At 50.2% G+C, this 27,601-nt stretch overlaps 1 protein-coding gene across 1 annotated transcript in view; it reads right to left on the bottom strand.

Annotated features, from left to right (window-relative positions):
• The window catches only part of LOC146276249 (plexin-B2-like), a 38,905-nt gene extending 11,977 nt beyond the window's left edge, over window positions 1–26,928 (bottom strand). The window contains exons 1-8 of the mRNA XM_084701299.1: window positions 26,272–26,928; window positions 7,712–8,220; window positions 6,994–7,320; window positions 6,604–6,891; window positions 805–1,116; window positions 535–632; window positions 312–438; window positions 38–194 (exon numbers count right to left, since the gene is read on the bottom strand). Coding sequence (XP_084557425.1) covers window positions 38–194; window positions 312–438; window positions 535–632; window positions 805–1,116; window positions 6,604–6,891; window positions 6,994–7,320; window positions 7,712–8,218 — 1,816 coding nt within the window. The 5' untranslated portion in view covers window positions 8,219–8,220; window positions 26,272–26,928. The remainder of the gene's footprint in view (window positions 1–37; window positions 195–311; window positions 439–534; window positions 633–804; window positions 1,117–6,603; window positions 6,892–6,993; window positions 7,321–7,711; window positions 8,221–26,271) is intronic.
• Between the last annotated feature and the right edge of the window lie 673 nt (window positions 26,929–27,601).

The raw sequence follows: 27,601 nt of genomic DNA, 5'->3' as shown, positions 1-27,601 counted from the left end.
CCTGTACAAGCAGAGGAGCAGCGTGAGGACCATCTACCCTGACTGTCAGGAGTGGGCGGGATGTCCACTGGGTCAGGCAGGCTACAGGTCACCCTGCTGTCAAACATCACAGCCTGGCTTTGGAAGGAGCCAAACACACATTTCAGCCTATCAGAAGGCCCCAACCTGGGAAGGGCGGGAACTGTGATCTCCACCTGGGAAGAGAAGAAAGAGAGGGTTGAGAGAAAGACTAAATTGTAAAAGTGAGAGTGAGAGAGTGGGAGAGTGAGAGAGGGGGAGAGAGAGTGAGAGATAAATAGAGAGAGAGAGACCTGCTGGGTCTTCTTGTTGCTGAGGTTGGGAGGGTTGAAGGTCTGGATCTGGACACACTGCTGATTGGGGCTCCACAGCCAGGTGTTGTCCTCCGCCGACCTATCACACTCCCCCTTTCTGGTACACCTAAAGGACGACAGCCAATCACACACTGGCTTGATCTCCGGGTTAACCATACATGGACGTTGACAGGAGGAAACTACATTTCCCATGAGCACTCACCTGCTCTCCAGAACACACCAGCCACAGTAGGGGTCCTTTAGGGCCATGCAGGACTGGCAGTCCGGCCTGTTACACGCCTGCACCGCTACCTTGGAGATCTGAACACACACACACATTAACAACCCTCACATACAAGACTCTGATGATACAGGTGACATATCCAGCCAAACTCCCATGTGATCAACCCCCCCATGACCTCACGGCCACTGGGATTGATCATCACGAGGTGAGAGGTGGAGGAGAGGTTCGACCGCGTCTGCAGCAACTGACCTTCCTCTCGGTGGTGACGTACAGGTGTGACAGGTCTGAGCTGAGCAGCAGGTTCTTGTTGACTCTGCCCCCCGTCCCGTCTGAGGGGGTGCGGCCGTACACCTCCGGCCGGGACGACAGGTGCAGCTTCAGCACCTCCCCCTCGCCCGTCCCCAGGAACGCCACAGCATGCTCCGTCTCCACGGCGACTGCCACGGCCGTCAGGTGACCCTTCCTTGAGTAGGCGGGGTCGGAGGTCAGGGCGAATTCAGACTTGCTGGCCAGTGGGGAGGGCAGGAACTCTGCCCCGCAGCGGTATTTAGAGACCATGTCCTGGAGGGGGACACCACAATCATGCCTCTCATACACCTCAGGGTGTGTGTTCCTGTGTGTGTGTTCCTGTGTGTTCCTGTGTGTTCCTGTGTGTTCCTGTGTGTGTGTTCCTGTGTGTGTGTTCCTGTGTGTGTGTTCCTGTGTGTTCCTGTGTGTGTGTGTTCCTGTGTGTTCCTGTGTGTGTGTTCCTGTGTGTTCCTGTGTGTTCCTGTGTGTTCCTGTGTGTGTGTTCCTGTGTGTTCCTGTGTGTTCCTGTGTGTGTGTTCCTGTGTGTGTGTTCCTGTGTGTTCCTGTGTGTTCCTGTGTGTTCCTGTGTGTGTGTTCCTGTGTGTTCCTGTGTGTGTGTTCCTGTGTGTGTGTTCCTGTGTGTTCCTGTGTGTGTGTTCCTGTGTGTTCCTGTGTGTTCCTGTGTGTGTGTTCCTGTGTGTTCCTGTGTGTGTGTGTTCCTGTGTGTTCCTGTGTGTGTGTGTTCCTGTGTGTTCCTGTGTGTGTGTGTTCCTGTGTGTTCCTGTGTGTGTGTTCCTGTGTGTGTGTTCCTGTGTGTTCCTGTGTGTGTGTTCCTGTGTGTGTGTTCCTGTGTGTTCCTGTGTGTGTGTTCCTGTGTGTTCCTGTGTGTGTGTTCCTGTGTGTTCCTGTGTGTTCCTGTGTGTGTGTTCCTGTGTGTGTGTTCCTGTGTGTTCCTGTGTGTGTGTTCCTGTGTGTGTGTTCCTGTGTGTTCCTGTGTGTGTGTTCCTGTGTGTGTGTTCCTGTGTGTGTGTTCCTGTGTGTTCCTGTGTGTGTGTTCCTGTGTGTTCCTGTGTGTTCCTGTGTGTTCCTGTGTGTGTGTTCCTGTGTGTGTGTTCCTGTGTGTGTGTTCCTGTGTGTTCCTGTGTGTGTGTGTTCCTGTGTGTTCCTGTGTGTGTGTTCCTGTGTGTTCCTGTGTGTGTGTGTTCCTGTGTGTGTGTTCCTGTGTGTGTGTTCCTGTGTGTGTGTTCCTGTGTGTGTGTTCCTGTGTGTTCCTGTGTGTTCCTGTGTGTTCCTGTGTGTTCCTGTGTGTGTGTTCCTGTGTGTTCCTGTGTGTTCCTGTGTGTTCCTGTGTGTTCCTGTGTGTGTGTTCCTGTGTGTGTGTTCCTGTGTGTTCCTGTGTGTGTGTGTTCCTGTGTGTTCCTGTGTGTGTGTTCCTGTGTGTTCCTGTGTGTTCCTGTGTGTGTGTTCCTGTGTGTTCCTGTGTGTTCCTGTGTGTGTGTTCCTGTGTGTGTGTTCCTGTGTGTTCCTGTGTGTTCCTGTGTGTTCCTGTGTGTGTGTTCCTGTGTGTGTGTTCCTGTGTGTTCCTGTGTGTGTGTGTTCCTGTGTGTTCCTGTGTGTGTGTTCCTGTGTGTTCCTGTGTGTGTGTTCCTGTGTGTGTGTTCCTGTGTGTTCCTGTGTGTGTGTGTTCCTGTGTGTTCCTGTGTGTGTGTGTTCCTGTGTGTTCCTGTGTGTGTGTTCCTGTGTGTGTGTTCCTGTGTGTTCCTGTGTGTTCCTGTGTGTTCCTGTGTGTGTGTTCCTGTGTGTGTGTTCCTGTGTGTGTGTTCCTGTGTGTGTGTTCCTGTGTGTTCCTGTGTGTGTGTTCCTGTGTGTTCCTGTGTGTGTGTGTTCCTGTGTGTTCCTGTGTGTGTGTTCCTGTGTGTGTGTTCCTGTGTGTGTGTTCCTGTGTGTTCCTGTGTGTTCCTGTGTGTTCCTGTGTGTTCCTGTGTGTTCCTGTGTGTTCCTGTGTGTGTGTTCCTGTGTGTTCCTGTGTGTTCCTGTGTGTGTGTTCCTGTGTGTGTGTTCCTGTGTGTGTGTTCCTGTGTGTTCCTGTGTGTGTGTGTTCCTGTGTGTTCCTGTGTGTGTGTTCCTGTGTGTTCCTGTGTGTGTGTGTTCCTGTGTGTTCCTGTGTGTGTGTTCCTGTGTGTGTGTTCCTGTGTGTGTGTTCCTGTGTGTTCCTGTGTGTTCCTGTGTGTTCCTGTGTGTTCCTGTGTGTTCCTGTGTGTGTGTTCCTGTGTGTTCCTGTGTGTTCCTGTGTGTTCCTGTGTGTTCCTGTGTGTGTGTTCCTGTGTGTGTGTTCCTGTGTGTGTGTTCCTGTGTGTTCCTGTGTGTGTGTGTTCCTGTGTGTTCCTGTGTGTGTGTTCCTGTGTGTTCCTGTGTGTTCCTGTGTGTTCCTGTGTGTGTGTTCCTGTGTGTTCCTGTGTGTGTGTTCCTGTGTGTTCCTGTGTGTTCCTGTGTGTGTGTTCCTGTGTGTGTGTTCCTGTGTGTTCCTGTGTGTGTGTTCCTGTGTGTGTGTTCCTGTGTGTGTGTTCCTGTGTGTTCCTGTGTGTGTGTGTTCCTGTGTGTTCCTGTGTGTGTGTTCCTGTGTGTTCCTGTGTGTGTGTTCCTGTGTGTGTGTTCCTGTGTGTTCCTGTGTGTGTGTGTTCCTGTGTGTTCCTGTGTGTGTGTGTTCCTGTGTGTTCCTGTGTGTGTGTTCCTGTGTGTGTGTTCCTGTGTGTTCCTGTGTGTTCCTGTGTGTTCCTGTGTGTGTGTTCCTGTGTGTGTGTTCCTGTGTGTTCCTGTGTGTGTGTGTTCCTGTGTGTTCCTGTGTGTGTGTTCCTGTGTGTTCCTGTGTGTGTGTGTTCCTGTGTGTTCCTGTGTGTGTGTTCCTGTGTGTGTGTTCCTGTGTGTTCCTGTGTGTTCCTGTGTGTTCCTTCCTGTGTGTTCCTGTGTGTTCCTGTGTGTTCCTGTGTGTGTGTTCCTGTGTGTTCCTGTGTGTTCCTGTGTGTTCCTGTGTGTGTGTTCCTGTGTGTGTGTTCCTGTGTGTTCCTGTGTGTGTGTGTTCCTGTGTGTTCCTGTGTGTGTGTGTTCCTGTGTGTTCCTGTGTGTGTGTTCCTGTGTGTTCCTGTGTGTGTGTTCCTGTGTGTTCCTGTGTGTGTGTTCCTGTGTGTTCCTGTGTGTGTGTTCCTGTGTGTGTGTTCCTGTGTGTTCCTGTGTGTGTGTTCCTGTGTGTTCCTGTGTGTGTGTTCCTGTGTGTGTGTTCCTGTGTGTTCCTGTGTGTTCCTGTGTGTGTGTTCCTGTGTGTTCCTGTGTGTGTGTTCCTGTGTGTTCCTGTGTGTTCCTGTGTGTGTGTTCCTGTGTGTTCCTGTGTGTTCCTGTGTGTGTGTTCCTGTGTGTGTGTTCCTGTGTGTGTGTTCCTGTGTGTTCCTGTGTGTGTGTTCCTGTGTGTTCCTGTGTGTGTGTTCCTGTGTGTTCCTGTGTGTGTGTTCCTGTGTGTGTGTTCCTGTGTGTTCCTGTGTGTGTGTTCCTGTGTGTTCCTGTGTGTGTGTTCCTGTGTGTGTGTTCCTGTGTGTGTGTTCCTGTGTGTTCCTGTGTGTTCCTGTGTGTGTGTTCCTGTGTGTGTGTTCCTGTGTGTGTGTTCCTGTGTGTGTGTTCCTGTGTGTGTGTTCCTGTGTGTGTGTTCCTGTGTGTGTGTTCCTGTGTGTGTGTTCCTGTGTGTTCCTGTGTGTTCCTGTGTGTGTGTTCCTGTGTGTTCCTGTGTGTTCCTGTGTGTGTGTTCCTGTGTGTTCCTGTGTGTTCCTGTGTGTGTGTTCCTGTGTGTTCCTGTGTGTTCCTGTGTGTGTGTTCCTGTGTGTTCCTGTGTGTTCCTGTGTGTGTGTTCCTGTGTGTTCCTGTGTGTGTGTGTTCCTGTGTGTGTGTTCCTGTGTGTGTGTTCCTGTGTGTTCCTGTGTGTGTGTTCCTGTGTGTGTGTTCCTGTGTGTGTGTTCCTGTGTGTGTGTTCCTGTGTGTGTGTTCCTGTGTGTGTGTTCCTGTGTGTGTGTTCCTGTGTGTTCCTGTGTGTTCCTGTGTGTTCCTGTGTGTTCCTGTGTGTGTGTTCCTGTGTGTGTGTTCCTGTGTGTGTGTTCCTGTGTGTGTGTTCCTGTGTGTGTGTTCCTGTGTGTTCCTGTGTGTGTGTGTTCCTGTGTGTTCCTGTGTGTTCCTGTGTGTTCCTGTGTGTGTGTTCCTGTGTGTTCCTGTGTGTGTGTGTTCCTGTGTGTTCCTGTGTGTTCCTGTGTGTTCCTGTGTGTTCCTGTGTGTGTGTTCCTGTGTGTGTGTTCCTGTGTGTGTGTTCCTGTGTGTGTGTTCCTGTGTGTTCCTGTGTGTTCCTGTGTGTTCCTGTGTGTTCCTGTGTGTGTGTTCCTGTGTGTGTGTTCCTGTGTGTGTGTTCCTGTGTGTTCCTGTGTGTTCCTGTGTGTTCCTGTGTGTTCCTGTGTGTGTGTTCCTGTGTGTTCCTGTGTGTTCCTGTGTGTTCCTGTGTGTTCCTGTGTGTGTGTTCCTGTGTGTGTGTTCCTGTGTGTGTGTTCCTGTGTGTTCCTGTGTGTGTGTGTTCCTGTGTGTTCCTGTGTGTGTGTTCCTGTGTGTTCCTGTGTGTTCCTGTGTGTTCCTGTGTGTGTGTTCCTGTGTGTTCCTGTGTGTTCCTGTGTGTGTGTTCCTGTGTGTGTGTTCCTGTGTGTTCCTGTGTGTGTGTTCCTGTGTGTTCCTGTGTGTTCCTGTGTGTGTGTTCCTGTGTGTGTGTTCCTGTGTGTTCCTGTGTGTGTGTTCCTGTGTGTTCCTGTGTGTTCCTGTGTGTGTGTTCCTGTGTGTGTGTTCCTGTGTGTTCCTGTGTGTGTGTGTTCCTGTGTGTTCCTGTGTGTGTGTTCCTGTGTGTTCCTGTGTGTGTGTTCCTGTGTGTGTGTTCCTGTGTGTTCCTGTGTGTGTGTGTTCCTGTGTGTTCCTGTGTGTGTGTGTTCCTGTGTGTTCCTGTGTGTGTGTTCCTGTGTGTGTGTTCCTGTGTGTTCCTGTGTGTTCCTGTGTGTTCCTGTGTGTGTGTTCCTGTGTGTGTGTTCCTGTGTGTGTGTTCCTGTGTGTGTGTGTTCCTGTGTGTTCCTGTGTGTGTGTGTTCCTGTGTGTTCCTGTGTGTGTGTTCCTGTGTGTTCCTGTGTGTGTGTGTTCCTGTGTGTTCCTGTGTGTTCCTGTGTGTTCCTGTGTGTTCCTGTGTGTGTGTTCCTGTGTGTTCCTGTGTGTTCCTGTGTGTGTGTTCCTGTGTGTGTGTTCCTGTGTGTGTGTTCCTGTGTGTGTGTTCCTGTGTGTTCCTGTGTGTTCCTGTGTGTTCCTGTGTGTTCCTGTGTGTGTGTTCCTGTGTGTTCCTGTGTGTGTGTTCCTGTGTGTTCCTGTGTGTTCCTGTGTGTGTGTTCCTGTGTGTTCCTGTGTGTTCCTGTGTGTGTGTTCCTGTGTGTTCCTGTGTGTTCCTGTGTGTTCCTGTGTGTTCCTGTGTGTGTGTTCCTGTGTGTTCCTGTGTGTGTGTTCCTGTGTGTTCCTGTGTGTTCCTGTGTGTGTGTTCCTGTGTGTGTGTTCCTGTGTGTTCCTGTGTGTGTGTTCCTGTGTGTGTGTTCCTGTGTGTGTGTTCCTGTGTGTGTGTTCCTGTGTGTGTGTTCCTGTGTGTTCCTGTGTGTTCCTGTGTGTTCCTGTGTGTTCCTGTGTGTGTGTTCCCGTGTGCGTGCTCCTCACTTCGCTCTTGGTGATGCAGAGCTCCTCTGGTTTGGAGGAGTAGGGGATGTATACAGCAGGCCGGTCGTTGATCTTGCCAGCGTGGTTGTAGCAGGCTGAGATGATCTCCACCAGCCGCTGGTTCACTGCCTCCAGGGGGTACAGACACAGCCCTGAGCTGGAGCCCCCCTCCTCCTCTGCACTCAGCACCACAAACAGGACGGGGTCCCCGGGTTCCACCACGCCCCAGCGACCTGACAGGGTCAGGTTACTGGCCAAGGCCAAGCCAGGCTCAGACACATAGGCTGCCTGGGGGGAGGAGGGAGAAGAAGGAGATTTAGAAATATTCTGGTGTGGTTGTAGTTCACTCTAGTTCTGGTCCTAGTCCCAGGTCCAGTCCTGCCCTCTCACCTGAACCTTGTTGAACCTGTTGGTGGCGCTGCAGTTGAGCTGCAGCTCAGTGTAGGAGAAGTAGTTGTGGTCGTCCTCACACATGCGGGACAGGAAGGTGTATGTGCGGCTCTCCTGGGCGCTGAGTGTGCGCGAGTACAGGAAGTACACAAAGCCGTCGTGCTTGAAGACGAAGCGGAAGTCGTGCAGGTAGCTGGGCACAAAGGGACTGGCCTGAACCGCTGACGCCTCGATGATGCTGTCAAACACGACCCAGTCAGAGTAGTCCTGCAGGACCCGCGTGCTGATGAGCTTGGTGCTGTCCTGGCTGCCGTAGCCCTTCCCCACCTGGGGGAGGGAGGGGGGGGAAGGAAGGAAGGAAGGAAGGAAGAGGTGTTAAATGATACTAATATTTAAATCATTTAAATTATGGATGCACCAATACAGATACCAGAAAATTTGTATTCGTACTCGGTCCTGACATTTTTTTATTGGTGCATCCCTAAAATTAATTGCACTTTCATGGAGACCAAATCTAAGAAGTATCGGTTCTCGGTATCGGCAAGTATACAAATAAAAATACTCGTACCCGTTTGTAATTGGTGCATCCCTAATTAAAATACTATTTTAGATATGTCCAGATCCTATTTACTGCACATCACGGGCCCTGCCTTATCCTGACCACAACCCCTAGCCCCAGCCTCTAACTCCAGCCTCTAACCCCAGCCTTGCCCCTCACCACAAACACCGGCAGGTTCTCGCTGTTCTTGGTGACGAAGTACGACATGATCCCGACCACAGACACAGCCTCCTCGGCGCTGGCCACGTAGGTCTTCTCCCCCTTGGTGTCGCTGAAGTAGAGGAGCTGCTCCACGTGGGACAGGTTCCTGAGGGAGCACAGCCCTCTGAACACGCTGCCGCACAGCACCAGCTGCCCCCCCGGCCCCACCAGCAGCAGCTTGTTGTGGTTGTCTGTCTCCACCCTCTCCGTGCAGGCTGGGGTGACGGGGGGCGTGCAGGAGCGGCTGTCCTCCACCGGGCCGGTGCGGGAGAGGGACTGGAGCACCAGCTCAGAGGACAGCTGCAGCACAGCGTTGACGGCGCCCACGTACACACGCCCCGTGGCGGGGTCACGCACCACGTTGTTGATGAGGGTGTCAGACGAGAAGACGGGGTCGCCCGCCTGGGTGGAGCTAGGGTAGAGAGACGCCAGGAGGCACAGGGCCGCCCGCCACCACCCCTCCATGTCTGGGGAGCAGGGGTGGGGGGGGAAAGACAGGAGAGGGGGGAAAGACAGGAGAGGGATGGAGAAAGGGGGCGAGGGATGGAGAAAGGGGGCGAGGGATGGAGAAAGGGGGCGAGGGATGGAGAAAGGGGGCGAGGGATGGAGAAAGGGGGCGAGGGATGGAGAAAGGGGGCGAGGGATGGAGAAAGGGGGCGAGGGATGGAGAAAGGGGGCGAGGGATGGAGAAAGGGGGCGAGGGATGGAGAAAGGGGGCGAGGGATGGAGAAAGGGGGCGAGGGATGGAGAAAGGGGGCGAGGGATGGAGAAAGGGGGCGAGGGATGGAGAAAGGGGGCGAGGGATGGAGAAAGGGGGCGAGGGATGGAGAAAGGGGGCGAGGGATGGAGAAAGGGGGCGAGGGATGGAGAAAGGGGGCGAGGGATGGAGAAAGGAGGAGAGAAAGTGGTTTAATTAGTTCTCTGACACACACAGTGGTTCCATTAGTCAGTCTGTGTGTACCTGTGGTGTGTGTGTGTGTGTGTGTGTGTGTGTGTGTGTGTGTGTGCAGCCTGAGCCCAGTGCAGCAGTTGAATCAGGAGGTTGTAAACATGACGTTATCCAGAAGTTAGGAGACATAAGCTATCAAAATCCCTCTCACAGCTCTCAGCGAAGAAACCCTCTTCTCCTCCTCTCTCCAGTAAGGTGGTCAGAAGAACAGTTTGACGACAGCCCATCTGACCCTACTGTATAGCTGTCCACACACACACACACACACACACACACACACACACACACACACACACACACACACACACACACGCCCAGCTGGCTTCAGAGGCCCACACACACACACACACACACACACACAGGCAGCGTTGTACCACTGAGGGACATGGTTCCATACAAAAGCTGGAGAAGACTAGACAGAGGGTGTGTGTGGTGATTGTGTCCGTTTGACAGAGAGTGTGTGTGTGTGTGTGTGTGTGTGTGTGTGTGTGTGTGTGTGTGTGAGATATAAATATATTTTTTCAACCTTTCAAAACTTTAGTTTTAAGTTGTTTGAAACTTAAAATATATAATTTAAGTTCACTTATACGTTCAAGTTAAAGTGAAGTACTAGAAACATCTATTTAAGTACAGTAACGTATTAGTAAAGTATTTGGTACATGTATATTTGTACTTTATTACTTCCCAGGAGGGATTCTAGTTTGTGGCCCTTGGACCCACATACAGTATGGACACACACACCCACACACACACACACACCCACACACACACACAGGCTGGCGTCCTTATTGTCAGTGGAGGAAACAAAGGATTATGGGGAATTACAGGTCCACACACACACACACACACAATCACCACACACACACACACACACACACACAATGACCTGGCAAACCTGTAGGACTGGATCATGTTTTAGTCTGTTCACACTGATATGAAACAACACATTGTTAGTGTCTCTCTCTCTCTCCTCTATACGTGAGCACATTTAATTTAGACGTCAGTTTAAGTGCTGGTTAGTACCCTCTCTCCCCCCCCCCCCACACACACACCCACTGCAGGGATAATCTAGGCTATGCTAGCTCACATGATAATGAGTTTGGTGAGAGGATCATCTTAATCATCATCAAACTGCTGACAACACCATTATGGAGAAACTGTGTAAGTGTGTGTGTCAAAAGGAACACAGTATAGTCAGAGGAGCAGAGCGGAGCAGAGGAGAGCAGAGGAGAGCAGAGGAGAGCAGAGGAGAGCAGAGGAGAGCAGAGGAGAGCAGAGGAGAGCAGAGGAGAGCAGAGGAGAGCAGAGGAGAGCAGAGGAGAGCAGAGGAGAGCAGAGGAGAGCAGAGGAGAGCAGAGCGGAGCAAAGTCTTTTTTTCTTGGAGACCATTCTCCTCAACCAGGAAACAAGGACTGAGATAAACACAGCATTTCCTCTATAAGGAAAGTTAGCTGATTTATATTACACTAACCTTGACCCTACACCTAACCCTAACGGAGGAATGACATCACTGTGCCAACTGCTTCCTGGCTCCTCTCTCTCACACACACACACACACACACACACACGTTAAGCCATCTCTGAACTTCTTATTCTCACGTTCCAGTGTGTGACATGATCCAACACATAGTTCTATAGACACATCTAAGACTGTGTGTGTGTGTGTGTGTGTGTGTGTGTGTGTGTGTGTGTGTGTGTGTGTGTGTGTGTGTCTGTGTGTGTGTGTGTGTCTGTGTGTGTGTGTGTGTGTGTGTGTGTGTGTGACACATCTAAGATTGAGCAGGACTGAACTCAGATAACAGTACTATCCAGATAACAATACTATCCAAACTCTCCATCCACCACATCTCTCCATCTCTGACTGTCACAGTCTTTCAGCCTGAGGTTTACGCAAGATAGTAACACACACACACACACACACACATCACTGTCAGATCAGCCTACTCACTGATTGAACTGCTCTCTTGTATCTGATAGTATCTATATGAATCTGAACACAGGAATATTCTCCATGCTAGCCCTAAGGACTATGAGAGAGCGCCAGAGCCCTCCCTTCTGAAAGTTAGTTAACTCTGTCATTTAATTCAGACCACTTGTCCCCTTGTAAACTACAACTGCTGTGAAGAGTCAGTGTGTGTGTGTGTGGTGTGTGTGTGTGGTGTGTATCCCTGTACATCAGGGTGAGGTGGTAAGATGACTCATTGATCTGTCCATGGGGGTCAATAAGGAGGGGGGGGGGGGCAGTATTTATGACCCCATCTACAGCTGTGCGTCAGTGCGTGCGAGTGTGTGTGTATGTGTGTCTTTATAAGAAAGAATGCCGAAACCCACAGAGAACTGGCAGCAGAAGTATCCTCTCCCTCTCCCCCTCTCCCCCCTCCCCCTCCGCCTCTCCGCCTCCCCCCTCCCTCTCCCCCTCTCCCCCTCCGCCTCTCCACCTCCGCCTCTCTACCATCAGGAAAAATGCAGGGAAAGAGAGAAAGAGGTCCATAAAAATCCCTGAGAGCTCAACTCAGTACAGCAGACACACACACACACACTCAGCGGCAGACTGTGGCTGAATGAGGCTTTGGCAGACACAGCACCCAATTCTACCCTGAACCCTGCACCCATGGCAACGTCATCAACTCTGTCCACTCCTGACTACGACATGAGAGAGAAAGTGATGGAGTCAGGAAGGTGTGTGTGTGGTTTAGACAGTCTGGGAGGAAAACAAGCCCTTAAAAAGGCCTGGGGTCTACAATTAACCCCTGAACTCTGTATCTGACCCCTAGACAGACACACACAGCCTTTCTGTTCTGGCTGATTATCAAGAACAGTTCTGCACATCTCTAGAGAATAGCACATGTTACCAGCAGAGAGTGCACCTTCTCAGCCCTGCTTCACTGCCCCATCATTCTGTCAGACACAGAGAAAGAGGGCGATTTCAGAGATTAATGGAGAGAGAGAGAGGAAAGAGAGAGAGATAAATAGTTGGGGAGAAGCAGTGTGGTGGTCCTGGCATTGGCGCTCTGAGCTCATCTACTCTGGTCTGGCAGGATGAAGGGGATCGTTTGGGCAAGTCTGAAGATGGATGTGTGGGAGGCAAACCCAACAAACAGATGCATGCCTGCACATACACACTCTTTACTCATGAACACACACATCTTTTTTTTGTATCTCTTCCTCCACCGTCACTATAAATCAGACCCATTGCTCTCTCTCTCCCACACACACACACACACACACACACACACACACACAACACTGTTTTTCTGGGGCTCGGTCTACAAACTGTTTCTGGTGTTAGAGATGTGTGTGAGTCTGTGTGTGTAGTGTGTGTGAGTCTGTGTGTGTGAGTCTGTGTGTGTGTAGTGTGTGAGTCTGTTTGTGAGTCTGTGTGTGAGTCTGTGTGTGAGTCTGTGTGTGAGTCTGTGTGTGAGTGGTGTGTAGTGTGTAGCGTGTAGCGTGTAGTGAGTTCTGTAGAGTTGCTGACAGTGAACAGTTCAACTCTACGGGGACGTCATATCAACAGCTCTTACATCCTGCTGCCCCAAACACACTCCTACACTGTCCAGCTTGAGGCCACCACACACACACACACACACACACGCACGCCCCACATGACCTAAAGAAAACATCCCTTCCTCTCTCTTCCTTTCAACTCCCCCTCTAATTCTGTGTTGTCTCCATCTCTCTTTCTGACATTCTCTCCCTCCCTCCCGCCTCCCTCCATTTTTTTCTTATCGTTTCTCTCCTCTCCATGTCTCTGCCCCCTCCCCTCCAGCAGCTCCAGTCCAGTGATGGGAATCAGGACCAGCACCAGGACCAGCACCAGGACGCCTCCCAGTGATCTCTGCCCAGGGAGGGTGAGGGTTTCTAGGGTGAGAGGCCACCGGGAGAGGGGTCAGGGGGAGTATCCACATCTGGCTCTGCTCAGAATGTTTTACATTCCTCTTGGGGGGGGGGGCAGGGCCTGTCTGCCTGCCTGTCTGTCCCCAGGTCTGTCTGCCTGTCTGTCCCCAGGTCTGTCTGCCTGTCTGTCCCCAGGTCTGTCTGTCCCCAGGTCTGTCTGTCCCCAGGTCTGTCTGCCTGTCTGTCCCCAGGTCTGTCTGCCTGTCTGTCCCCAGGTCTGCCTGCCTGTCTGTCCCCAGGTCTGTCTGTCCCCAGGTCTGTCTGCCTGTCTGTCCCCAGGTCTGTCTGCCTGTCTGTCCCCAGGTCTGTCTGCCTGTCTGTCCCCAGGTCTGCCTGCCTGTCTGTCCCCAGGTCTGTCTGCCTGTCTGTCCCCAGGTCTGTCTGCCTGTCTGTCCCCAGGTCTGTCTGTCCCCAGGTCTGTCTGCCTGTCTGTCCCCAGGTCTGTCTGCCTGTCTGTCCCCAGGTCTGTCTGCCTGTCTGTCCCCAGGTCTGTCTGCCTGTCTGTCCCCAGGTCTGTCTGCCTGTCTGTCCCCAGGTCTGCCTGTCACCTGTATACACACACGTACTCACTTGCACGCTGTCACACACGATATGAAGCAGCAGTGAAGCTGTCTGACCAGCTCAACACAGACCCCTATATATAGTCTCCTGGTCTGTCATATATATATATATATATATATATATATATATATATATATATATATATATATATAAATAAAGAGAATATGTGGTCACTGTACGACAAGTGAGGGTAGAGACAGATGCACTTCTACTACTGCCAACAATACAGAAATACCAGACAGCATTTCTTGAATACATTTGAAACCCTCATACCATCGTTCACTTCACTGTCTGATGATGAAAAGATGAAAGTGCTCTTAGGGGAGGGACACACAGCCCCCCTATCTGGACGATTTCTTAAAGAGTGCCATGAAATGAGGGAAAACCTGAGTGTCGTGTGACCAGAAGCGTTGCCTTCTATTTGTAATACGTGTTGTTCATATCCATGTCCATGTCCTGTAGCTCTTCACTTTTTTTTTTTCTTTTTTTTTAGATTTTCGCTTCATTTTTCACTGTGTCTTGCAAATTGTTATTTGCATGAGAGCGAGCGAGAGTATGATTCTGTATGTGATCCTGTGTGAGGATCAGTGACATCATCAGCAGCTGTGAGGAGGAGATCCTCTCTGGAGGAACACACTTCCTGGAGCAGGGCGGCGGCCACACTGCCCCCCTCCCCCTCTCCTTTTTTTTACCACCAAGGAATTGATCAAAAGCAAGGTTTTAAAAAGCTGAAGTTACTTGACCCCAGGTACGTGCTCCCTGGCCACAAACATTTCTCTCACACCGCTCTGCCTAAACTTTATGCCGATAAGAGATTTAGCTACTATGATTCTGTGGTCTATCATCTTAATTATCGTTATCAAATGGAAATAATATCTATATCAATTATGTTTTACCCATATCGCCCAGCCCTAACACAGCCAGGAGAGGGTAGAGAGACATCGAGAAGAGGGAGAGACAGAGAAATGGAGAGTTTCTCTAATAAACAGTGATCAGCTGGTCTGACTCAATCAGCCAGAAAAGCCCTGGGCCCAGACCACACTAATCAAGCACCCACACCACCAATCACAGCCCCTGTCAGACCTTCCACCCCAGGCAGTATTCATCTATTCCAGATTAATGGAGTATCAAGTTAAGAGACTTCTCAAGGTCAGGCTGACACAGGCAGTAATCCTGCATGGTGTGTGTGTGGTGTGTGTGTACACACCTTGCAGTCATCAAGGATAGATAGATTTATGAAGGATGTTTGTATTGAGAGAAAGAAAGAGATAGAAGGAGAGATTCAGATTGCAGTACAGTATAGCATAGTACAGTATAGGACAGTGTCTACTTGTGTGGTTAATATGGTGTTGCATGGAAGGTGCTGTACATACACTGCAGAGAGAAACCAACAGGATATAGCTAGGTACTGAGGGCGTACGTACACACGTGCACACTCACACACTCACACGCAAAAAGGCCAGAAGAGCATCAATTAAAATCTTGAAATAACTTTCTCATGCTCCCTCATGCTCCCCCCCACCCCCACCCCCCCCCACACTGTCCTCAGGAGCACACACACACACACACCTCTTCCTCAGAACACACACACACACACACCTCTTCCTCAGAACATACACACACACACACACACACACACAGGTAGGAGCTTGTGGAAGCCTCCCAGACAAGGGACTTCCTTTCATATTTAATCCTGACCAAAGCGGAGGTGAGGAGTGTGTGGGAAGATCAAAACCCACTAGACGCACACACACATCCCTTTTCTCTCGCGGAAGTTTTGGAGACTTAATTACAGTGCAGCTACAAATGGCCTCATGCATTAACCAGAGAACAAACATCTGATTAAACCACTGCAGCTCTTTGAAGATTTCTGGGGCAGAGCAGGAGCTCCCCAGCTGGGCCCAGCACTGCAGACGTGTGTGTGTGTGTTTTAATGCCTGTTCATGCGTGCATACCTGCGTGTGTGTGTCCATGACCGAGCTGTGACCATGTGACTGTGGGTAATGTAGTGGAGGAAGAGGACAGACCATATGATTGTGGGTAATGTCGTGGAGGAAGAGGACAGACCATGTGATTGTGGGTAATGTAGTGGAGGAAGAGGACAGACCATGTGATTGTGGGTAATGTCGTGGAGGAAGAGGACAGACCATGTGATTGTGGGTAATGTAGTGGAGGAAGAGGACAGACCATGTGATTGTGGGTAATGTCGTGGAGGAAGAGGACAGACCATGTGATTGTGGGTAATGTCGTGGAGGAAGAGGACAGACCATGTGATATTGGGTAATGTCGTGGAGGAAGAGGACAGACCATGTGACTGTGGGTAATGTCGTGGAGGAAGAGGACAGACCATGTGATTGTGGGTAATGTCGTGGAGGAAGAGGACAGACCATGTGATTGTGGGTAATGTCGTGGAGGAAGAGGACAGACCATGTGATTGTGGGTAATGTCGTGGAGGAAGAGGACAGACCATGTGATTGTGGGTAATGTAGTGGAGGAAGAGGACAGACCATGTGATTGTGGGTAATGTCGTGGAGGAAGAGGACAGACCATGTGATTGTGGGTAATGTCGTGGAGGAAGAGGACAGACCATGTGATTGTGGGTAATGTCGTGGAGGAAGAGGACAGACCATGTGATTGTGGGTAATGTCGTGGAGGAAGAGGACAGACCATGTAATTGTGGGTAATGTCGTGGAGGAAGAGGACAGACCATGTGATTGTGGGTAATGTCGTGGAGGAAGAGGACAGACCATGTGATTGTGGGTAATGTCGTGGAGGAAGAGGACAGACCATGTGATTGTGGGTAATGTCGTGGAGGAAGAGGACAGACCATGTGATTGTGGGTAATGTAGTGGAGGAAGAGGACAGACCATGTGATTGTGGGTAATGTCGTGGAGGAAGAGGACAGACCATGTGATTGTGGGTAATGTCGTGGAGGAAGAGGACAGACCATGTGATTGTGGGTAATGTCGTGGAGGAAGAGGACAGACCATGTGATTGTGGGTAATGTCGTGGAGGAAGAGGACAGACCATGTGATTGTGGGTAATGTCGTGGAGGAAGAGGACAGACCATGTGATTGTGGGTAATGTCGTGGAGGAAGAGGACAGACCATGTGATTGTGGGTAATGTCGTGGAGGAAGAGGACAGACCAGCCAGACACTCACATGACCAAACACTCTGCCCACTCCTTAATATCTTCCACTCATCTCAAACCCTCCCTATCACTCTCCCTCCCTTCCTATTGCTCTCCGTCACTCTCTATGGCTCTCCCTCCCTGTCTCCCATTTCTTCTCAGCTCATAGACACCATACCCACCCAGACAGACAGACAGACAGAGCCAGAGAGGATCTTACAGAGAGAGCAAGAGTCTTTAGGCTGCCAATGAAAGAACATCAAATAAACCCACCAGAGCAGGTTCAAGAAGATCTGGAAGGATCCAAATGGATTTGTAATGCTGTTGGTTTAAACAGGCTCATTGAGGAGAGAAAGAGAGACGCTCAATAAAAGCAGACTCTTTTATTCAAAAAGAGACATACAGATGGGAGATATCCAAAGCACAGCTTCAAAGATCTAGGAACATAAGCTTGGCCAAGCTACACAGGAACCAACTAGTGCCATTGCCATAGGAAAAGTTAGCCAAGCCTAGCCTAGACAAACTGGCTAGCTCGTACTGGACAGTTTGGGACACACACACACACACAGTATTGACAGAAGACACACAGTATCCAGGGAAGAGATAAGGTTAAACCAGGAGGCCATGAGGTGGCACTTGCCTATTGGTTGATCTGGTCAGAGAAGGAGATGCACGGTCAGACTGGTGAGTTTGTTGTAACCTTGACAACAGAAACAGGTTGATCTACCAACCAGAAGCCCCACCCCTTTTCTCCTATCACTTCTCTCCTCCCATCACTTCTCTCCTCCTATCTCTTCTCTTGTGACGGCCTCCTACTCCTCCTCCTCCTCCTACACCTGGGCCGGTCGTCTCCTCCTTCTAAAGGACTTTGGAAGCAGAGAGGATCCTTCCTTTTGTTCGCAGCATGTTTTGTTTTGCGTTGTGGCAACCTTTTGACTTTTGTTAACACACCCTTCAACACTGTTCACTATCATGAGACACACACACACACGTACACCACTGACCTACATACCTCACCTTTTTGTTATGTTAAATTAGTATTCTTTAATAAATTACCGAGAGAGAGAGAGAGACACACACTCAGAAGTGGCGTCTGGCACCAGGCTGGCATGAGCTGCATAAATGCTGCTGGCAGCCTGCCATGTGTGTGTGACTGGATGTGTTCCGACACACACGCATGCAAGTACACACACACACAGGACTGTTTAGAGCAGACCCCGTTTGTGGAGACGCAGTGATTCAGAGACAGAAAGACAAAGAGCTTTCTCTCCTCAGGCTCTGAAGCGACACAACTTGTTGCCTCCTGCAGGTGACTGGACGTCAGGAGAACAGGCCTGCAGCAGAGATGGAGAGATGAAGGGATGGAGGAGGGAGAGGAGACGAGTAGAGGGAGGTGTGGGGGGAGCGAGCAGGGGATGGAAGGAGCTGGAGGAGTAGGTGGATGGAAGAAACAAAAAAGAGAGAGCTACCCATCTGTGACCCCCTGTAAGAGGGGATATGGACACACACACACACACACACACCAAGGCCAGAGGGTCGATCAGTCATCTCACTGTCATGGCTGCCATCCTGGGGACACCTAGGTTCAAGACACCAACACCTCATTATCAGCTGTGTGTTTCCTGCCAACAACAAGCCTTCACACCATCTGGGTCATCAGAAGGCCTCGTGTGTGATGGTCTGCTGTCTCTGTTCTTCTACATGGCTTCATGACAAACAGAGTCCAGTACAGCCCAGAGTCTTATCTACTCAGACCACATGGCTGAGAGAGAGAGCGAGAGCGAGAGCGAGAGAGAGAGAGAGAGAGAGAGAGAGCGAGAGAGAGCGAGAGAGAGCGAGAGAGAGCGAGAGAGAGCGAGAGAGAGCGAGAGAGAGACAGGAGGACTATGTGTTTAATGGATGTTTGACAGAGCTGCTGTGCAGCAAATCATAACATGTCTGGCTGTCTCACACACCACAAGAGAGACAAAGTTCAATTGAAGCCAAACACGAATACACATTTTTTTTAAACTTGCATTTACTCGCACCTTGTACCCTGTTGCCATTGGAAACCAGACCTCCTAATCTCCAGGACATCCCATAATAGGCCAGCTCGTCGCAGGCTGTTGTCAAGTGAACGATAAGGGGATATTTATAATCTATCACTGTTTATGGAGCGGTTATCACACACACACACCGACCAGGAGACAGAGGACAGAGAGACAGAGAGAGAGAGATCAGGGAGAGAGAGGGTGTAGAGAGAGAGAGAGAGAGAGACAGATCAGGGATCAGGGAGAGAGAGGGAGTAGAGAGAGAGAGAGAGAGAGAGAGAGAGAGAGAGAGAGAGAGAGAGAGAGAGAGAGAGATCAGGGAGAGAGAGAAACAGATCAGGAATCAGGGAGAGAAAGGGTGTAGAGAGAGAGAGAGAGGAGAGAGATAAATAAAGCATTCTGAACTGAACTGAACTGAGAGAGAGAGAGAGATCAGGAATCAGGGAGAGAGAGGGTGTAGAGAGAGAGAGAGAGAGATCAGGAATCAGGGAGAGAGAGGGTGTAGAGAGAGAGAGAGAGATCAGGAATCAGGGAGAGAGAGGGTGTAGAGAGAGAGACAGATCAGGGATCAGGGAGAGAGAGGGTGTAGAGAGAGAGACAGATCAGGAATCAGGGAGAGAGAGGGTGTAGAGAGAGAGAGGGTGTAGAGAGAGAGAGGGTGTAGAGAGAGAGAGGGTGTAGAGAGAGAGGGTGTAGAGAGAGAGAGAGAGGGTGTAGAGAGAGAGAGAGAGGGTGTAGAGAGAGAGAGAGAGAGAGAGAGAGAGAGAGAGAGATCAGGGATCAGGGAGAGAGAGGGTGTAGAGAGAGAGACAGATCAGGAATCAGGGAGAGAGAGGGTGTAGAGAGAGAGAGGGTGTAGAGAGAGAGAGAGAGGGTGTAGAGAGAGAGAGGGTGTAGAGAGAGAGAGAGACAGAGAGAGAGGGTGTAGAGAGAGAGAGAGATCAGGGATGTTTTAAGTCGCCATCAGAGGAATGTGCTCCCTGTGGAGCTGAACCACAGGTCACTTATCTGTCACACTGATGGGAGACACTGTGTGTGTGTGTGTGTGTGTGTGTGTGTGTGTGTGTGTGTGTGTGTGTGTTGTGGTTACAATCCCTGGGGATGTACATTCCTTGGATAAACAACAGAGGCAGGATATTACTGAGACCAAAATTAATAACACAAAAACAACCACAAGCACACACACACACACACACACACATTTATGTAGTCATGCCAGAGGGAAAGTTGAGCTTCTGTTTGAGAGCTAGAGAGAAAAAAATGGATATATCATTAGATATGCAATTAGGGATATAATTAAAGCTATAATTATATAGAGATATGTATAGGTATTGATATTACTTAGACCAAAATTAATCACACAAAAACAACCAACTGTATATTGAGATACAGAGAGAAATGGATATATAATTCAATATACAATAATAGGTATAATTATATACATAGAGATGGAAAGTGAGAAAAAAAGAAAGAGAGAAAGAGATGTCTTCCTTCAACAATGATCTGCTTCCTGGGTGGAATGGGTCTTTAAAACGTCAGACTGAAAGAGAGAAGGGAGGAAGGAGAGAGCAGGAGGAGTAGAGAGGGAGGAGGGGGAGGCGAGAGGGAGGAGGGGGAGGCGAGAGGGAGGAGGGGGAGGCGAGAGGGAGGAGGAAGAAGCAGGAAGGCGATATGAGAGCATTTGGGAACAGACTACGGGAGTTTCTGTTACAATGTAAATAAACCAAGTCCAGATGACTAATTGACCACATAATGGAGATAGGAATTTACAACAAGGAGTCCGACAGTCACACACACACAGAAAGAAGGAGAAACTGAAATCAGCATAAAAGAAAGGATACAGTCGAGTCACATTCCAGACACATGCATGGCTATTAGACACAGGAGGCCAGGCTTGAGCACATACACTCAAACTCACATTCCAGCTGATTGTGTACCATCAAGGCTGATCATGTGACAAGATCGTAAACAGCATTAGTGAACAGGACAGAGCACATATCCAGTATGTCTACTGACTCGCAGCTATTTACAATCAGCTAGCAGCAAATAACTAACAATTCAACAACAGCTAGGAACAGGTAGCAGCTAACAACAACTAGCAGCTAACATCTCGCTAACAGCTAACAATAGCTACACTCATGGTGTTAAGTTAACTATTTGCTATTAACTATTTTGCTGTCTAGCAAAACTTAGATGTCAATTAATTGTTAGCTGCTAGCTGTTATTAGCTCCAACACAGCAAATTCCAAAGTGTGAAGTTAACACCAGGAGTGTTCATGATGTGGACCTAGGTGATAGCTAGCAGCTAGCCACTAAACAACAGCTAATGAGAGTTAGCAGCTAACATATGTGTTTGTGCGTGTGGCCTCTCCGCTCAGGATTACATGAACATTATGCAGAGTTTACAAAGTTCAAACACAGCAGTCTTTCCAAACTGAAAGAGCAGTAAAAATGGTACATGGTGTGTGAGTGAGGTCATTATGCTGACTGGCAGAAGTGGCGTGACATTTGGTTTTGTTTAAAAGCAGTGATCTGAATCTCTCTCCCCCCTCCTCCTCCTCCTCCCTCCCCTCTTATCCTCCTTTTTCACTTTTGCCCTCTGCCCTCCTCCCTCTGCCCTCCTCCCTCTGCCCTCCTCCCTCTGCCCTCCTCCCTCCGCCCTCCTCTCTGGGTTCTGGGAATATTGTTGTGTTAGGGTTAGAGTAGAGAAGGGGAGGGAGGGAGGGAGGGAGGGAGGGAGGGAGGGAGGGAGGGAGGGAGGGAGGGAGGGAGGGAGGGAGGGAGGGAGGGAGGGAGGGAGGGAGGGAGGGAGGGAGGGAGGGAGGGAGGGAGGGAGGGAGGGAGGGAGGGAGGGAGGGAGGGAGGGAGGGAGGGAGGGAGGGAGGGAGGGAGGGAGGGCACAGGGCCAATGTCATGCAGAGTGGAATATACAGCAGGCCAACACAGGAAATGAAGAGACACATATGGACACACATGCACAGAAACATGCAGCAAACAAGCACAGCACACACACAGTAACACCCACAGGCAAACTAAATACTGAAAGCTGGACATGTTTGCTGACACACACACAGGCTTGAAGTGGGTCACTGAGTGTGTAATCAGACCCTGTGTAGGGTCACACGTGACATTCTGGAGAGACAGGGGGAGGGGAGGGGAGGGGGGGAAAGAGGGGAGAACCAGAGGGGAGGACAGATGCTAACTCAGCAGGTGAGCAGCCTGTCTGAAGACCGAGGGTCACATCAGGTGAGCAGCCTGTCTGAAGACCGAGGGTCACATCAGGTGAGCAGCCTGTCTGAAGACCGAGGGTCACATCAGGTGAGCAGCCTGTCTGAAGACCGAGGGTCACATCAGGTGAGCAGCCTGTCTGAAGACCGAGGGTCACATCAGGTGAGCAGCCTGTCTGAAGACCGAGGGTCACATCAGGTGAGCAGCCTGTCTGAAGACCGAGGGTCACATCAGGTGAGCAGCCTGTCTGAAGACCGAGGGTCACATCAGGTGAGCAGCCTGTCTGAAGACCGAGGGTCACATCAGGTGAGCAGCCTGTCTGAAGACCGAGGGTCACATCAGGTGAGCAGCCTGTCTGAAGACCGAGGGTCACATCAGGTGAGCAGCCTGTCTGAAGACCGAGGGTCACATCAGGTGAGCAGCCTGTCTGAAGACCGAGGGTCACATCAGGTGAGCAGCCTGTCTGAAGACCGAGGGTCACATCAGGTGAGCAGCCTGTCTGAAGACCGAGGGTCACATCAGGTGAGCAGCCTGTCTGAAGACCGAGGGTCACATCAGGTGAGCAGCCTGTCTGAAGACCGAGGGTCACATCAGGTGAGCAGCCTGTCTGAAGACCGAGGGTCACATCAGGTGAGCAGCCTGTCTGAAGACCGAGGGTCACATCAGGTGAGCAGCCTGTCTGAAGACCGAGGGTCACATCAGGTGACCAGCCTGTCTGAAGACCGAGGGTCACATCAGGTGACCAGCCTGTCTGAAGACCGAGGGTCACATCAGGTGACCAGCCTGTCTGAAGACCGAGGGTCACATCAGGTGACCAGCCTGTCTGAAGACCGAGGGTCACATCAGGTGAGCAGCCTGTCTGAAGACCGAGGGTCACATCAGGTGAGCAGCCTGTCTGAAGACCGAGGGTCACATCAGGTGAGCAGCCTGTCTGAAGACCGAGGGTCACATCAGGTGAGCAGCCTGTCTGAAGACCGAGGGTCACATCAGGTGAGCAGCCTGTCTGAAGACCGAGGGTCACATCAGGTGAGCAGCCTGTCTGAAGACCGAGGGTCACATCAGGTGAGCAGCCTGTCTGAAGACCGAGGGTCACATCAGGTGAGCAGCCTGTCTGAAGACCGAGGGTCACATCAGGTGAGCAGCCTGTCTGAAGACCAAGGGTCACATCAGGTGACCAGCCTGTCCTCTCACATAACCTCCAGGAATCCAGTTGAAGCCTCTTTCAAATCTACCGCCAATGGATGCATTTCTGACCTCTGGTGTCAATCATGTCCAGTAGTCTATTAAACTATTCAGACCCCCCCTCCCCTCCTGGTACAGGTCCCCCCCCCCCCTCCTCCTGGTACAGGTCCCCCCCCTCCTGGTACAGGTCCCCCCCCCCATCCTGGTCATGGTGAGCGTGCTCCTTGCTGAAGGAGTGTTGAACTGAGCCACTGAGTCACTGAGTCACTGAGTCACTGAGTCACTGAGTCACTGAGTCACTCTTCCCTCCTCACTCTGACCAGCCTGCGTGTTGGGTTAGGGTTAGTTAGTGTTGGGGGCACTGGATTGGAACAACAGGGGTTTATGGGAAATGAAAAATGAAAGTGAGTAGAAGGGACCTTCCAAAGTACTCACTCACACACACAGACACACACTGTCTTGTTTCCACAGCAAACACAACCTTCGGACACAGAAGCACAAACACTCAGAGGCCGACAAGCAAACAAGCTGTTGTGATCTGTGCGTGTGTGTGTTGGTGGGGAGGTAATCACACACCAACAAGCCACTCACCAGGCTGTAACCTCTCTCTCTGAGGACAAAGCTCAGGTGTACCTTCCCTGTTCCCCTCCTGACCCCTCCCCCTCTCTCTGCAAAGTCCTGACTACACTGGCTCAATCCAATGCCAATTGAATAGGAATTATTTGAAAAAGCGATCAATTATATCACAATGAGCTTTACAAATGATGAATGAAAATGAAGTCTGCGTTCTCTCTTTTTTCATGTCTCCTTCCTTCTCCCTCCATTTCTCCTTCCTTCTCCCGCCATCTCTCCTTCCTTCTCCCTTCATCTCTCCACCCGCCCTCATTATCCTGACTGGCGTGGCCTGTATTAACTCTGTGGCAGCTCCATTATGCTGCCTAACCACTGTGTGTGTGTGTGTGTGTGTGTGTGTGTGTGTGTGTGTGTGTGTGTGTGTGTGTGTGTGTGTGTGTGTGTGTGTGTGTGGAATGGTGGATGGGTAAATGTTCATCATCATGATGCTGATGTGAAAGGTAGATGGTGTAAAACTGCCCCCCCCCAGGCTGAACAGTAACTGTAGAATCACAAGACAATACATCAGCCACACACACACAGACACACACCAACAAGCTCCACTTCCTGTTTGTTTTAACGCCGTCCCACTGGAGGATTCTGGGACTGGCAACAGGCTGTCTGTGTGGGTGTCCCTACAACAGATGGTCCTGTTTGAGGGACCAGGATCACACACACAATACAAACACAACCATGTGCTCAAGTATACACGCTAACTCTGAAAGCTTGCCCTCCTGCAATGGTCATGTTTATGTTGTGTTACTTAATGATAATCCAATTCTGGTGATAGAGACAGAGGGTGAGAGAGTGAGAGACAGAGAGAGACACAGAGAGGTACACTCAAAACAAGACATGTCCAGTAACAGTCCTGTTCCAGGGACCGGGGGTTACGATATGACAGAACACACACACACACATGAATAAGGTCAGTGTTTGCGTCTCTGAGTTCTTCATGGAAGAATGGAAGACTAACAAACACAAGCCTGACTGCTGAAGGGCAGGAGGAGAAATGGAGAAGGGGATGGAGGGAGAGAGGCAGGGGGGAGAGAAGGAGGGTGGAAGGAGAGAGGCAGGGGAAGTAGGGGGAGAGAAGGAGAGTAGAAGGAAGGATGGTTGGAGGAGGAGAGATGGAGGGGAGGGAGGAAGAGCACTCACTGTTTCTGCCCCCTTGACCTTTGACCCTGTAAGGGGGGGGTCCTTCCTGTTTTGGATCAGTAGAGTATAGTGAGTGAGTGAGTGAGTGAGTGAGTGAGTGAGTGAGTGAGTGAGTGAGTGAGTGAGTGAGAGACAGAGAGAGAGGGGGGGGGAGAGCGAACTGCCTTGTTGGAGCAGTGAGGCGGGTGAGAGATGGTAGGCGTCTATCAGATTCTGATGTGCAGATCCTTACAAACAGCAGCTCAATGTTTCACCCTGAAAGTTCTCCCCCACAGTCAGATCAATGGCACACACTGGTCAAATTGTCCATATAATGACTGATCAATCCTTCTGGCTCACACAGAACCGACTCATCAGCACTGAAGCGAACCGGAGGGTCGATACTGGAGTTACTGGTCACAACAAATCTAACACAGTAATTTAACATGAAGTTGTGGCCATGTTGCATGAGTATTAGCGTTGTTTGCGCCTGGTTATAAAACTGAGACGCGTCTTTCAGCCAGGCTGACTAGTTTGAGGTATCTTCTTGCCCAGGGGCCGGCACTGCGCTGTCAGCCAACACGGCAACCAGAAGAGTCAAAGTTTTAGCGGAGCAGTGTTTTTTCCAGCCCAATTATCAATTTGAGGAAAACGGAAGCATTCTCACTAGCAATAGACTCGTCCTGTGACCAAACTGACATGGAACAGCTGTCTGTTGTGTTTGCTGGACTTTGTGTTTGCTGACTGTTGTGTTTGCTGTCTGTTGTGTTTGCTGTCTGTTGTGTTTGCTGTCTGTTTGGAAAGAATATGCTCCAGGTAGCCTGGCTGACTTCTCTCCGCCCACAAAAGAATTTGGTAGGGAAGTTGGGTCTGGAGGGTCTCGTATTGGGAACAACTACATAAAACCAGGATCATCCCTTGGGTTGAATTCGTTTTCAACAAATAACATATTACGTTGCTCTGATTGGTTGTAGGTCTATCCAATTGAGCGAAGAGGCATTTGTTTTATGAGTTCTGTTGAAACACGCCCCGTAGTCACAGCCCAACGGAGAGTTTTCAGACTCATATTCTGACTAGAATTATGAGTATGACAACGTCAGGCTATGCTCCAGGGGCATTTCATAATGAAATCGTTGGTTTTAGACTAATTTTGTTTCAAGAGTACTTTTTTTTTTCCTTGTGTGACTCCCAACACCACTACTAATAGTGATACATTTATACAATAGTTATAAAATCATAATAGAAGTAACATCCGTGCATAAAACTGACACACAATAAAAAACATGTTGGCATACCTGACCAAATTTGGCCCTTTTGGAAATCTAATTGGGGAACCCTGACGTAGACAGAACACGTTGCTGAGCCAAACACGTTAACGCAAGGTAGTATCATTTGAAGAGTGAAGAGACTCCCGGTTCTGTACTTTACCCCCCCCCCCCCCCCCTCCTTCTATGACCGATGCCCAATCAGGAACATGATCAGATCCGCATGACCGAACCCGCAGGATCAACTCAGCTCCTTGATTCCTTTTGATGATTAAAACGAAACTCACGCGCTTTCTGTTTGTTTTTTTTGCAACATTGCTCTCTCGCACATCTACTGTGAAATGTAATCTGTAGTGTGTTCGCAGACTGTATTTTCGGAATGTAGGCTGTAGTAATTGAGTTACCAAATGCTCAACTTTGTTCGAGGTTACTGCTCTCCGTCCTACGTTCCTTGTCAGTATGAAGTTTAAACCCATGTAGCAACAGAAAAGAAAAGGACTGCTTTAAAAAAAACTCGGTCATTGTTTCTTACCTCGATTTCAGCCAAAGACACTCGCTCGCTCGCCGTCCAGATGTTATTTCTGGTCGTCTTCTATTTCACCCAGAAAATAAATCTCGTCTTACTCAGCGTCCGTAAAAAAAAGTTCACATCTCTCCCCGGTCAGTGAGGGCGGATAGCGACAACATTCCAGAAACACAACGAAACTGTGAGATAGAAAATCCTGTCTAAGGTTTACTGCTCGCTGTAAAAGTTAGAACTATATTACCACGGCGAACGGCAAGTTTCTTATCAACGCCCAGGCACGCCAAATTGCACAGGCTAGTTTCAGGTGTGTTTTTAAATAAACGCCACCCCGTTCCGACGTCTGTGCTGTGTTGAACTCCGGAACGACAGAGCTGATCCACGCTGGGCTGTAAACGGCGCGATCCAGTCTTCAACAAAAAAACGAGATGGAGTGACTACTCTCCCTCCTCCCTCCGCTCCCCGCGCCCTCTATACAATAGACCAAGCCTGTACGGATCCGTTTACACTCACAACACCAAGGGACTCTCACTAAACTATCCCGAAAACCACAGCGGAAATATTAGCTGTTAGCCCTCTCTTCCCCTCAAGCGGAAGAATCCGGAATTCACCTGCAGCCAGAAACCGTCTTTGTTTAAAGTTTAAATTAAAAGCAGTCAATAGTTTTGCGCCCATATGCGTTTGAATACGAAAGTGAAATTGACCGAACCTGACCTCACCACATATCTGTTGTATATTTATGACAAGAAAACTGTAGACTGAGAATCGTACTCCTTGACTCGGAGACGGTCAGTTAAATCGTCGAGACAGTTTTCAAGGGGGAAAGCGGCTCATCGAAGCGTGCGTGACCGTGCCGTCGCCTCTAGGGTTAACTCGACGCTTATGGTACAATAGTGACCATTGTTCCAAAAATGTTTGAAACATAATCCTTGACACAGCTTGGTGGCCCCGTTTCTGATTCCGTAAATCTTCTGGATGAATATCACAGGCTAGCAGTCTGCCAAATGCTTTATCAAGACTACTTAACAAAACACTATAGATCATTTGAATGCTTGGGGACGTTTTCATGAGGGAAAGTTCTGCCATGTGTCTGATCATCTATCTGATTGGAGTTGTATTAGCATTAAAAACATAAAGGCTACAGTAAATGATGGGTCTGGGCTGATGAGAGCAACTCAGTATAAACTGAAGAAGGTGCAGAGTTCAGACTGCAGTGTCAAGGTCAAAACATGAACTCGAGGGAGGGAGGGAGGGAGGGAGGGAGGGAGGGAGGGAGGGAGGGAGGGAGGGAGGGAGGGAGGGAGGGAGGGAGGGAGGGAGGGAGGGAGGGAGGGAGGGA

Source organism: Hypomesus nipponensis, chromosome 7 (genome assembly GCF_054491055.1).
Source record: "Hypomesus nipponensis isolate SF chromosome 7, ASM5449105v1, whole genome shotgun sequence".
Taxonomy (NCBI): domain Eukaryota; kingdom Metazoa; phylum Chordata; class Actinopteri; order Osmeriformes; family Osmeridae; genus Hypomesus; species Hypomesus nipponensis.
Note: the sequence above shows the minus strand (reverse complement) of the source record. Positions and strands in the feature narration are given on the sequence as shown.